Source organism: Lagopus leucura, unplaced genomic scaffold, assembly GCF_019238085.1.
Source record: "Lagopus leucura isolate 7727_CA_CO unplaced genomic scaffold, USGS_WTPT01 Super-Scaffold_100001, whole genome shotgun sequence".
NCBI classification, from domain to species: domain Eukaryota; kingdom Metazoa; phylum Chordata; class Aves; order Galliformes; family Phasianidae; genus Lagopus; species Lagopus leucura.
Window position 1 is genome coordinate 61,019,472 of NW_024962262.1, and position 12,979 is coordinate 61,032,450.

Below are 12,979 nucleotides of genomic sequence, written 5' to 3' on the forward strand. Positions count from 1 at the left end.
AACCAGCCCTGTAAAGTCAGGCTCCATTAAGTATTACAAAGGCAGAAAGGAGGTTCACTACTAGAAGTATGCCTAAAGCTAATGCTACTGACAAGGTATAAATTGACTAGAAATATTGCCTACAAGGAGAAAATGAGGGTCTCTTTGTCATCAAAAAGTACCACTTTTGTTTTGATGAAAACACACATAAACTTTTTTAAATGTAATGTTACTGTGGCATTATCCATGAATGAGAAAGAAGGATAAAACTCATTCTGTAGTAAAGCCACTTTGTTGCCAAGAGGTCAGTAGTTTAAACAGTCCTATATGCTTAGTAATAGAGTTGTCAAGAGATTTAACAAGTGAAGATAGTCCCATAAGTTAACTCTGCAAAACTGTAACCGTGTGGTCTCATAACTGGCAGGAGGAACCCTGGAGTAGAAGGGTTCACCACACTGCATTTTTGGAGGTGCAAGACACTTAAAATCAGTCTTAAGGAGTAAGCTTCCTGCCAGTATTTCCTCCTGCCACCTTGGTTCCTGCTGCAACCCTACTGCATCTCCTCCCAGTGTGCTTCTACAGGCTTGTTTCAACACCACTGCCACATGCTGCTGCAGAGAATGCTTCTGCAGATCATACAGGCACAAGGTGTTCTGATCCAATCATTCCCAGTTTCTTTATGATAAGAAAAGCTCTTCCCACTTAGGCCCAGGTTTTTTTTTAATGCAGCCAATGCTGGGCAAAATGCGGGAAGGCATTGCACTGATCTGCTGCTGCCCTCCAGCACAGCTGGGCCAGGGGAGGTCTGGCGACACTCAGCTGCCCACAGCACATCAACAATTGGGAACATCAGCCAGGAAAGCCCCAGGCTCCTCCTGTCAGCAGCTCTCAGTGACATGGCATAATGATGTCAGAGAGTGCTGAAATCTGTGCAAAAGATTTCTGAAAGAATGGAGTCAGGCAACTGCACAGTTTTGTTACAATGAGCCTGTATAATATATTGGCCAGAGTTATGGCTTTGCTTGACATAGTCAAGCATGGCTATTACATAGAGAATGCATCTTGTCTTTTCCTGAACTAGTTTTATTGCAAAATCTGTTATTCATCGTACATTTGGTCAAAAAATGAAATAATGCTTTTTCAGATTTGCTCTCAAACACTTCCTAAGCAAATAGTAAAAGTTAAAGGCTGGCAATTCAAGACTGTTTATTGTTGCATGGGGCTATGTTAATCTGAGTATGCGATGAAGAGAAACACAAAAGCATACGCTTTAAAAAAGGAATTGAGAAGGAAATATAATTCAGAAGTTTCATTTCAGCCTTCTTGGATGTCTTTTTGAATCAGTGTCTTCTGGCACAGTGTGGACTTGGCGAGACACCAATCTGAGCACAGTGGGACTCAGTATTGTAGACCATGACAGACACAGTTTCTGAAAACTGGGAAAAACAGAAAACAAAGTAAGGAAAAAGTGAGCATGCAGAACAGAGCAGCTTGCTGCTTGAATTCATCTGAGTGCAAACTCAATGCCGCCGTATTGCTGCTTCCATCAGAAGACAAAAGGAACCACAGTTTGTAATACCCCACAGGTGTGAACCAAGAACATTCTTTTTGTCTTACAACTGAAACCCGGCACAGTAACAATTCCAACAAAACAGGGAAAGCACAGGAGCCACACCACTCACTTATTTCTGATACCCACCATATGCTTTAGGGCATAAAGGCAACCCATTGTCAAATTAAGAGGTTTCCACACCAGAAATTCTAAGGAGATCATCTGATCATGGAGAAAAAAAACAGATGAAATATGTTGCATGCAAACTCTGCATATGGTAAGTATTCCAATCTGGTTAATTTTCTGATTTTCTTGTTTTCCATCACTGGCACGGTATTCGTTATATAAGCGTTGCAGTAAAAACTCAAAGCAAACTTGTTAATCCTTAACAACAGCTACACATACCATTCTATATTCATCAGAAGCTCTGTCAGTTCAAAATCAGCCATCAGAGTAATGACAAAGAGCTTAAAAAAAAAAAAATAATAATAATAAAAGGATTTTTTAAGATAGTGGCTGACAGGAGAATATAATAAAGTCTGAGGAATGGTTCAGATAATGTAAAGCAAGTAATAAGGAAGCATTAAGGAAAATTCAGGGGGACTATCAAATACAGTCATCCCAAGTGAAATTTATAGTTAGCTGTTGAATTAGTATTTTTAAAAATTCACAGCTGAAACAGTTTGTGTCCTCTCGGGTTTACAAACTGATAGAGGAAGAAAGTAGTTTCTACCACATTTCAGACAGACTCTAACTTATCCAAGGTAGAATAATCTGTAGCAGTTTAAAAATTAAGCATTGATCTCCTGACTCAGCCTACTGCTCTAATCAGAAGACAGAATCATTCTTTGAAATTGTCAACTGAGACATTTTATTAGATGTCTGAGCTAGCAACAATGGGGTCCAAACTCCACAATCAAATACATGTTATTTGGCAGCTTTCAGATTGCAAGGCCATGTAAGCTTTCTGCTGTTGAAGGCAACAGGCTGCTTTAGGTTGAATATTTTTATGTTAATTCCAAAAGTCATTTTCCTGTGGTTAGTGGAAAATATTGCTTTATGGGGTTCTGATGAAGTTTTGATATCAGACTAAAAAAGACCTTCTACATTAATCTTTTACTGTCAATAGGTTTAGTATCGTGTAATGTACATTTTGGAAGATTAAGTACATTTCTGTTTCTCCAAACCTGGTCTATTCATTGTAGCTCCGATTGTGAAACTATTTAGGTGAGATACAGATCATTCACTTTCGATCATATTGCTGACTCTATCTTTTGATTTAATTACATTGCATTTAAAAACCCATTTATAATTAGATGCTACCTGGCAACATCTTAGAGGACCTGCCTGTGAATAACCACAAAGTCCTTCCAACTTCTTTCTGTGTTGCCTTTCATAAACTCAAATGTGGTCTAGCAGCCAACAGACAGATCACAGCCTGCTGAGTGGATCAGTATTATCTTGCCGTGTTGTTTTTCCCTTGGAAAAGTCATCTCTTTTTCCTAAGCATAAGCTGTTTCTTATAAAATGAATGAAGAAGTTTGTGCAAAACTTTCTGCTAAGGAGAAAAGTCATTGCTGTAGCCTCTCACACGGCAATGCTGACTTCATGTTAAGAGCAGCTCTGAGTAGAAGGAAATCAATCTGTGCAGAGCACTGTCAGGATGTGGAATGCCAGACAGGCATTCACCTGAACTGTTCAGAGTCAATGGAGAGAAACAAAGAACAATTTGATCTGTTTTAGGCATTTTCTGTAGGGTGAGATGAATTGCATCTTAAAAATGGCTCTGTTGAATGGTAAGGCCACTGAGACAACCAGGTCCAATATAGGTATCTGCACTGTAGACATCTGAAAATCTCTGCAATGATAAGCTAATTGACTGGGCTCACAGGAGAGCCCAATGTGGAACAGCCTTTCTACACCACCACTTCAGCCTTTTAGACTGGCAGCTTTATTTATTCTGGAGAGACCATCTTTTTACTTGGAATTAGTTTTGCACTTGCAACCAGAAATGTAAGAGGCAAGATGGTAAAGCTTCTGCTAACAACGGAAACTTCATCAAGTGAACATACAATCCCTCACAGAGCTACAACAGCATGTGTGTGATGTAAGTGCAGTCAGTATGATTTATCAACATGTACTTGAGCATTTTGGATTTTTTTTTGTTTTAAATGGAGTTACATATACTTCTGCCTAGAGTGTCAAATGGCCAAGTAACAGAACTAAATCTAGCCCTGCCTGTAGGACAGCAGGCAAAGACTAAAATTCTGTCTCCTTTAAAGTCAGCAGTAAATCTGTCTTTGGCCTTGATGGCAACAGCCTTTTTATTATTTACCAGGACTTCTCAGACTGTATGTTGAGGCATCATCACTCAGAAAAGAGAACATCTTTATAAGAAACAGTATTTCACAACACATATATAAAGTAAACTAAATGTTACTGGTCTCTGCTGCAGGTGAAACATCTTTTCCACTGTCTGTTTTTTTACACTGTTTTTTTTTCATGCGTTCTACCACCTTTTTATGCTGTCAATGAACTAATAATTTCTGTTTTCACCAATTTGTCATCCATTCTTCTCCATGCAGGACTTCCTTCCTTGTAAACATTTTGATCAGAAAGAATAGTATTTCCTTCATATTATGCAAAGCTTGGGTTACAAATTACCAACCTATGCATGTTTGCCCCTTATTTACATAGTTTTCAATGGAATAAAAGCTGTCAAAAAACTTGCTCTCTCTGACCTTTATTTTCCTTCTTTTTTTTCTTCTTATTTTTTTAAGATTTCATTGATCTGATTTCACTTTTACTTTATTTCAGCTGTAACTGTTAATCTAAATCAAAATAATGGAGACTGCTGTCTACTGGATACTGTGTCAGTGATGAAAGATAGCAAATCTGCCTACTCAGAGGGGTTCTTTGCTGTCCGGGGGCTAGTCTGTCACTGAAATTACCTGCATAACATGGGAAATGATAAAATCATAGATGGTAGACAAGATGTGACTTGGCTGGGTTGGGAAAACAGCATTACTCGTTTTGTAATTATTAGGAAATACAAACTGGAACAGAAGAACAGAACAGAAAGAACTGTAGAAAAATTATTTATCATCGATAAAAAGTTTGAGAGGGCTATCCTGAAGCTGCAGCCACAGAACCCTGAGCCACCCGTAGCACTGGTTATCTGAGCTCCTGTGGGCTTACCAGGGCTATGCTTTACATACAAGGAATACATATATATTTTCTGTTATGTTCTTTTTGCCTGTGGACCACAGGTCCTGTCCTGTAGCTGTGTATGCAAGTCACCAACTGGGAGAGGTTAAGATATTTTAACTAGCTGGTGCAGCTATTAAACGTTATGATTTATGTCATAAAGGAAGATTAGCACTGGCAAGCCCTCCTGATATCTGAAGAGCTGTGTCTGAACTATGTGACAGGCAGGAGAAAGAAAGCAGACAAGCCAAGAAAGCCCTTTTTTTGCTGTTCCAGATAATGATCAAATGATGTGGGATTGGGATCACTTGATGATGATGAGCAGACCATGGGATCAGATGATGACTGTGGACTCAGAGGGAGTGGTGGATATCATCTGATGGAAGTTATAAAAAGGTTTCTCTCAGAGGCTATTTTCAAATAACAGAAAGCACTGCTTACAGCATATAGTAGTTCTAAGAGATGATCAAGATGTTAAGGAAAAGCTTAGCCCCATTTTTCCTTGCCACATGATGGGTTCAGGGACAAAATTGTGCTGGGATTCACAAATCAATGTTCATCTAATCTTTTTCTGCATTTGGTTTGGGGAGGGAGGAGATACTAGTTGGGATTTGAGGGAATTTTGTTCCATGGTCAAATATCTGTAGAAAAACACGGAAAGGAGCAGTGTCAGGACTTCACATTTTGGAAGTTAAGAAAAAAAAACCCACCAAAACCACAAAACCAGGATGTGTGGGTCAGAGGCAGGACCCTGGGCTAAGGTAGGACACATCAGCAAGGATATTGGTGAAGAGGTGAAGGTAAGGAATGGTCTCTCAGTGGTTTCCATGGGTATTTCTCGGTGTTCTCAAAAGAATCTCTGAGTATGTCAGGCTTGAAACTCAACCAAAAGCAGTGTATTCCAGAAGGAGGAGGTGTACAGGACAATCAAGATTTTTGGGCCATTGGGCATCAGGTCTCCCTTTCACAGTAAACAGGGGAACAATTTCTCTAGAAGACTGCTTACCTGTTTGGATCAAAGGAAATCCCATCATAAGGGTTCAAATGCAGCACTCTGGCCTTTATCCAGGAGAGGGCTTTCAAAAAGCAGAGTGTAATAGCTGCTATAATTTATAGTAGCATTTACTTAAGCAATTATCTCTTATCTGAGTTTCCTAAAACTTCCTGAAATTGTTCTCCTGTTCTGTGAGGTGCCTTACATCCTGTGATATAATTTGACTCTCTAGGGTCCTTGTTTGCAGACCTAAAAAAAAAAAAAAAAATTAAATCTTCACTCATCCCTGTAATCAGTTTGAATCTGTTGCCTTGCTTAACTCAACACACTTGTTTTTCAAGTTAGATTTTTTTTTATGGTTTCCAATAAGATGTAGACTCTGCAGTAGCTAGCATTTAATTTGAGACAGTTTCCTGCCTCTTTTTTCCTTTAAAGATTAGAGCAGTGCCCAAGGAAGTCTATGTATTTGATTGTGAGCATCCAAGAAAAGGGAGATAAATTTTGTTTTAGTAAACAGTAACGTGCTCAGACACAGAAGCAGAAGTAGGAATTAAAGAAGTAAATTCATTAGACTACTACGTTCTAGTTTTCTTAGTCATCAACGTGTCTTTATATGATGTCTTTATTTTGCTAAGATGTGAACTTCATCACTGGTCAAAATTATAGTACCACATCCTTATCTCAGGTTATTTTCTTCTAAGTCAGAAGCTTACAATGCTCTTTTTTCCTTATTACACCTTCCTGAAAGGATGTATCTGTCTAGATACTACCTTCCCTCTCCTACAAATATACTACAACCTCTATCAATTACAACCTCTATCAATTACGAGCAAATATGAAAGAAGTAGAGCTTTGGGGGTAGGGTTTTTTGTTGGTTTGTTTCTCAGTGTGTTTTTGTCGTTGTTAACATTCTAGGGTAAAAACTGACCCAATATGATACATAAACACTGAAGGTGATGAAACAGTTCCCAGGTGTTCGCACCAAACTCTAAGCCTCTTTTGTTTCTAGCACCTGCTTTTCCCATTTTGTTACTATCTTCTAACTTCAGCATAGGCTGTTACCACGTTGTGCTGTTTACGTAATTGTACTGTACAAATGCCTCTGTTTAGGAGAAATTATTAATTAATTATATAAAGAATCAGATGTGAAAGATTTTGTGTGTATGCACACCTGTTAAACACGCATGTTTGACTTCAAGGCTTCATTTAGCATTACAAGATGACCACCTTATTCAAAGGTGACAAAGCTGTGAGGTATACGGGTGGTCCAAAAAGAGTGCTAACGAATCTTCTGTGAACTATCTAAAATAACACAAGGATAATGGTATTCCTGTAAGATATTTCTTTGCTGTCTGTGAGGAATATGTTGTTTTCAACTTTAATTCCTGAGGCGAATTTCAGGCTGTGGCACCAGCAGGTGAAATATTTACAGATCAGTTAACATAGATGGATGCAGTCAGAGAAGATGAACTGTGAGATTGTGAATAAAAATACTGTTATGTTTGGTATTTCAGCTGGCTATGGGTGTGTATGGAAAAACAGGGGATGCAGGCTAAAATGGGCCTCTAGTGCAAGTTATTGCATACAATTAGAGGCCTTAATCCTGACTTTTACATAGAATCATAGAATCATAGAATGACCTGGGTTGAAAAGGACCACAGTGATCATCCAGTTTCAACCCCCCTGCTATGTGCAGGGCCACCAACTACCAGACCAGGCTGCCCAGAGCCACATCCAGTCTGGCCTTGAATGCCTCCAGGGATGGGGCATCCACAACCTCCTTGGGCAACCTGTTCCACTGTGTCACCACCCTCTGTGAGATTGTTCCCTTCAGCCTGTGTATCTTATCTAATCTGTCAAATCTCCCCATAGAGAGTAGGGCCTCTGTCACTGCGTTTCAGAATAAAGCATTCCATAACTGGGCAAACACTGGTGCACAAATGTGTTTTTTTGTTTTTTTTTTTTTTTTACCTGTTGCATCCACTTTAGCAATCTCTACTGGCTTCAAAATATGCATGTAATCATATACTGAATAAACTCGTTTCATATAGCCTGTGCTAATCTTAACACTATGATGTCATCTGAAATCCACAGTATTGGAGAAACGTGTTTTAATATTCAAGCTCTTTTGATCATGCCTCGTAAATCAATCCCTCAATCTCTTTAATTATTTTAATTGCTCTTCTTTAAATTTCCCTTGCGTGTAATTTTCTAATAGGAAGATTCCCCAAAATATCCCAGGCATGACCTAGTTAAGTAGTAGGCAAAGGGTAGTCATGCCAAAGGAACGGAAGAGAAAAATCTGTTAGTTTCTCCCTCGGTGATGGGATCCATCACTTGAAGGCATCTGTGGGCTTTCTGATGTTTCTGCTCTGTAAGACTACATATAATTTACTGTCTGCTTTCACTCCTACAGGTCAGTACTGCAGATTTCTTCCTCTTGTTGGATACTTTCCTGCGGCTATATCAACATTTCCACTGTGAACCTTTTATTTTCCCACCCATATTCCTTTTTTGAATTTGTTCACGCTGTTTTGCCAGCTTTCCCATCTCCACCTAACTTAATGAGCAGCTGTGAAAACCATTTATATCTAATTATTGTCCTTTACATTGAAATCTAAGAAAGATTTGATATTGTTCTCAGAAATAATTAATTTAGCCTTTCCAGCTCTTCAGATGAAGTCCAGTGATGATCCATAAAATTCCCAAGCATATAAAAAAGAATAGGGTAAGATGATTGTTCTGTTTCTTTCTTTCCATAGCAAGTTTAATTAAAAAGATAATGCTCCACCCATCTTCCAGTACTAGTCTAGAATGGTCGGCCTTAAGTAGCAAAATTAATGCCAGGAAAAGATCTGCTCTACTTTTTCCCCTGTAAATTGGTGAAGTTGTTCATGTGTATATAAGGGCATAATTGAGCTAGGCTCCTGGCACGTATGAACAAATACTTGAAGGTATATTTAGGTGACAACATCACCATTACTTTCTTCTGACTATTCCTCAATGGAAAGATAATGTAATTGCTTCAGCTAAACAAAAGGCATTGGTTATTTCCTTGTTGCACTGAAGTCTAAGACAGTAAGCTCCTGTATGTAATAACTGAAATGACTGCTACTGTTGCAAAGGTGAGAGACATCAGAGATCATAAAATACGGGAATTTTCCGGGCTGTCCTGTGGCAGCTTTATACCTGAAAAAAAAAAAAAAAAAAGAGAGAGACCAGAGATAGTGGCAAGGAAGCAATGAATTTTCATTTATTTATTTATTTATTTGGTTATTTGGTTATTTATTTATTTATTTATTTTCTCTCTGAGGGCACAGCACTAAGAAAAAGCAAAACTCTTGGTGAAACAGCAATGTGCACACCCAATTCCTCGCATTTGGGGAATCAGGACTGGTGCAGTCCCCTGTATTACATGCAGGACTGGATCAAATACGTTTAACAGGAATTTGCACAACCCCATACTTTGGCTAACTAGTTTTTCTTAACAGGTCTCTCATGGATTGGCAGAGTCAAATCAACACCAGCTGACAAAAATGAAATTGCTGCAAACCTGCAGACATCTCTGGCTTTTTTGATACATGTCTCCAGGGAACGTTTTTGCTTTACTCCAGATCTGTGGAATTGCAGAGCAGGCAATGAAAGCTTGCAACAGAAAAAAATGTTACCGCAACTTATAGAAATAATGACTGTGATACATTAGCTTATGTAAAAGTGATTTCTTGTAAATCCTTTTTATTTCTTGTAAAACTTTTTATTCTTTAAGCTGCAGAATGCCAGGAAATCACTGATACTGTTGTACTGTTCACATTTAGATCTCGTTTTTGCAGATTTCTGCAAGAAAGGAATCCAAAGCTGTAACATTCGCAGTGCCTGACAACATTAATCATTGATCCTATTACTAACCGCTTCTGGGTGGGACGTTGCTGGGTTTGTAATTACATATGGCTCCTATCATTTGTGGTTTCCGCAAGCAATTCTAGTTATCCTTCGTTAAAGACTTTAAATAAAAGGTCTGTGAGATTCTCCAGCGCTAGCGAAGCTATGGGAAGGTAGCAACCTCTCTGTTCGGTGAGGGCAAGGGTGAGGAGCAGATCGGCGGCCCCAACGCTGGGGCTGCCCTTGCTGCTGGAGGCTGCTCCGTGGCCCCGGCGCTAGGAGACCGTCCAGGAATTTCGTTACGGGGGACTGAATCTTAAAAGAAACGGGTTGTTTTTCTTTATTTTAGCCTCACGGTGCGGGCGGGAGCCGCCTAAGGGAGCACCCTCCGCCGCCATCTCCCGCCTTTTTCTTCTCCTTCTCCTACTCCTCCCCCCCCCCCCCCGGCTCCCCAGCGGCGGCCGCCATCTCGCCGCCCCCACGCCACCCTCCCCCTCGACCAACCCTCAGCCCCATCCCTGTGCCGAGGGGTCGCCAACCGCCGCTCCGCCATCACGGCCCCGCCCCGCCTCCATTACAGCCCCGCCCGGCCCGGCTCGCTCCCACCCCCGCGGCGCCGCCGCAGCCCCGCGCACATATAGGCTGCCCGCCGCACTCTGCGCGCCGCCGCCGCCTTCTCCAGGCATGGCACAGGGCTCTACCTCACTATGGCAGCAGCGCGGCACAGCACCCTGGACTTCATGCTTGGCGCCACAGGTAACGGCGCGGCGGGGCCTCTCCCCGAGCTTCAGCCTTTCCCCCCGCCCTTCACCCCTGGGGGTCGGGTCCCCTCCTTGGCGCTCGGCCCCGTGCAAGCACTCTGCGGCCTTATCTCGCAGCGGGCTCAGCGCGGCCTCCTGCTGCCCCAGCAGGCCTGCGGTAGGGCCGCATGCGGTGCAGGTGCCCTCGGGCCGCCTGCTCGCTGCGCGTAGGGCCCGCTGGAGGGAGGCGGAGGTGGCGAGGCGAAGCGGGTCCCTCTGGAGCCGCTGCGAAGCCGTAGGGTGAAGGAATTGATAATAAAACGCGGCTTGAGGTGAGCTCTCGGGTTTTACGAAGCCCTGCTCCGGAGCTATCTGTAGAGGGCACGTTCGAGCCGACAAACGGAGGGGAGCCACCACGTTTCTCTATGGTCAAAATGGGTAAAATGTGGGGGAGAGCTGAGATGGGTGACCGAGCACCGGGTGCTGAGCCGGGCCTGCCGCACTGCGCGTGGCCCTTCCTCGTAACTCCCGCAGGGAGGCGGGAACGAGGGCAGTTATCCGCATCTACACGAGGGATGTATCAGTATCTTGGGGGAGGAGGGAGATTTCCTCTCATCCCAAGGGCTTTGTTGCATGCTGTGCCCTTGGTGGCTTTGCAGCATTTGTGCTTCGGTGAGATACTGAGAGCAGGGAAGGGATGAGATTCTAATGGCGTTGTTGTCGGAGCAGTTTGTTTTAGAATGCTCTGATGTATTTCGTGGCAGAAGTCTTTCAGTCTGTTTCATAGTGAGGTTTTACAGTGTGGTTTCAGCACTGATAGTGACCTGACACCGAAAAAGATACAGTATATAGTCCTGCTGTTGTCCTTGCATCTTGCCCTTGCTTGATTTTGACAAAACCAAGAAACTAAGTAGCTCTAAAACCTGCTTTTGTGGACCCTCCTGCTCCCTTTTTCTCCTGCCCTTGACTCAGTGACCTCTTTGCCTTTATGGTTTCCTGAGCTTCAATGCATAGTATCAGTGCTGGCATCTGCATAACAGTCAGGAGTGGTGGGGGGAGGAGCAGGACTAGGTGTGTGGAAAATAAGCTAGAGGTAGATTTCCCTGCTCTGTGGTATGGAAGCTGCAATATTAGTTAAAGCCACTATCACAGTGTCTTCTTAAACTTATCTGAAAACAGACAATGCTTTCTCCTTCATTTCCATTTATCTTTGAAGACAATATTTGCATCTCTCTCCAGTTAAGATGGATCATAGAAACAACCAAAGTTGTAAAAGACCCACAAGATCATCAAGTCCAACCATCCACCTATCAATAGTTCTCATTCAACCATATTCCTCTCCACAACATCCAAATGTTCCTAAATGTACCTGAATGGGAGTGGAGGACGGACCAACTGTAGAAGAACTGCTGTATGGTCCAAAGGAGGGGAGAATCTTTTTTTCCCTCTCTTGTGCTTGTTTAAGCATGGTAGACACCTTGAGTGAGAAGTGAAGAACTTCACCCATAACTGCTCTGAAGCTAATTGTCCTGTGCTCATGTGACATTTTCCTCTCATCTATTGCTTGTGGCCCAGAGCATAAAGAATTGTCCATAAAGAAAAAGTGATGAAGGTAAACTTGGTGGTGTTGAAGGAGTTAAACTTTATAGCCAAATCGTAGATCACCAACTGATTACTTTTTTCCGTGTAAGTTACATGGACAATAAAACCTGGAAGTGTTCTGTTGTTATTTAGAAAACCCACTCATTCATTTTTTTTTTCTTGCTCCTCTGAGGCTTATATGTTATCATTACATTTCAGCTGAATTATCTCAGCAGAGTCTGACCTTCTTGGTAAGCGCACGCTCTTTACACCTCAAAATGTTACCTGTCCTCAGTTTGACAGATTATTTTTAGTGGATCTTACAGCTTTCGATTTCATAGCTTGTAGAAACACAAAGATTTTGGGCTATGAGCATAGGTATTCTTCAGTAGTAAGTTTGTATTATATTATAATGAATCTTGCAGTGAGTGTACGTGGTCATGGTGTCTATTTCTTCAGTGTGTGTTGGAATTGTTATATATGATGATTGAAGCCATTTGAATATGCTTTTCAGCGTAACTTGTTTTAATCCTCAGTCTTTTGAGGGCCCTGAGGGAATAAAGGAGGGAGTGTATGGTTGCATGTCAATGAGAGGATCTGCAGTACGTGGCACTGTATGGATTTCGGGTAGGATTTTGATATGTGAATGCTTGATATGTGAATCCCCATCTGGAGTACTGTGTCCAGGTGTGGAGCCCTCAGTACAAGAAAGACATAGAGATTTTGGAAAGGGTCCAGAGGAGGGCGACTAAGATGATCAGGGGGCTGGAGCACCTCCCCTATGAGGACAGGCTGAGGGAGTTGGGCTTGTTCAGCCTGGAGAAGAGAAGGCTGCGGGGTGACCTCATTGCAGCCTATCAATACCTGAAGGGAACCTACACCCAGGAGGGGAGTAAACTCTTCAAAAGGGCTGATAACAGCAGGACTAGGGGAAATGGTTTTAAGTTGAAGGAGGGAAGATTTAGGTTGGATGTTAGGGGGAAGTTCTTTACTAGGAGAGTGGTTAGGCCCTGGAACGGGCTGCCCAGGGAGGTTGTGGATGCCCCA

The 12,979-nt window shown here is 42.0% G+C and overlaps 1 protein-coding gene across 1 annotated transcript in view; it reads left to right on the top strand.

Annotated features, from left to right (window-relative positions):
• Nucleotides 1–10,234: 10,234 nt before the first annotated feature.
• The window catches only part of SMS (spermine synthase), a 45,452-nt gene continuing 42,707 nt past the window's right edge, over nt 10,235–12,979 (top strand). The window contains exon 1 of the mRNA XM_042868008.1: nt 10,235–10,367. Within this exon, the coding sequence (XP_042723942.1) occupies nt 10,319–10,367 (49 nt within the window). The 5' untranslated portion in view covers nt 10,235–10,318. The remainder of the gene's footprint in view (nt 10,368–12,979) is intronic.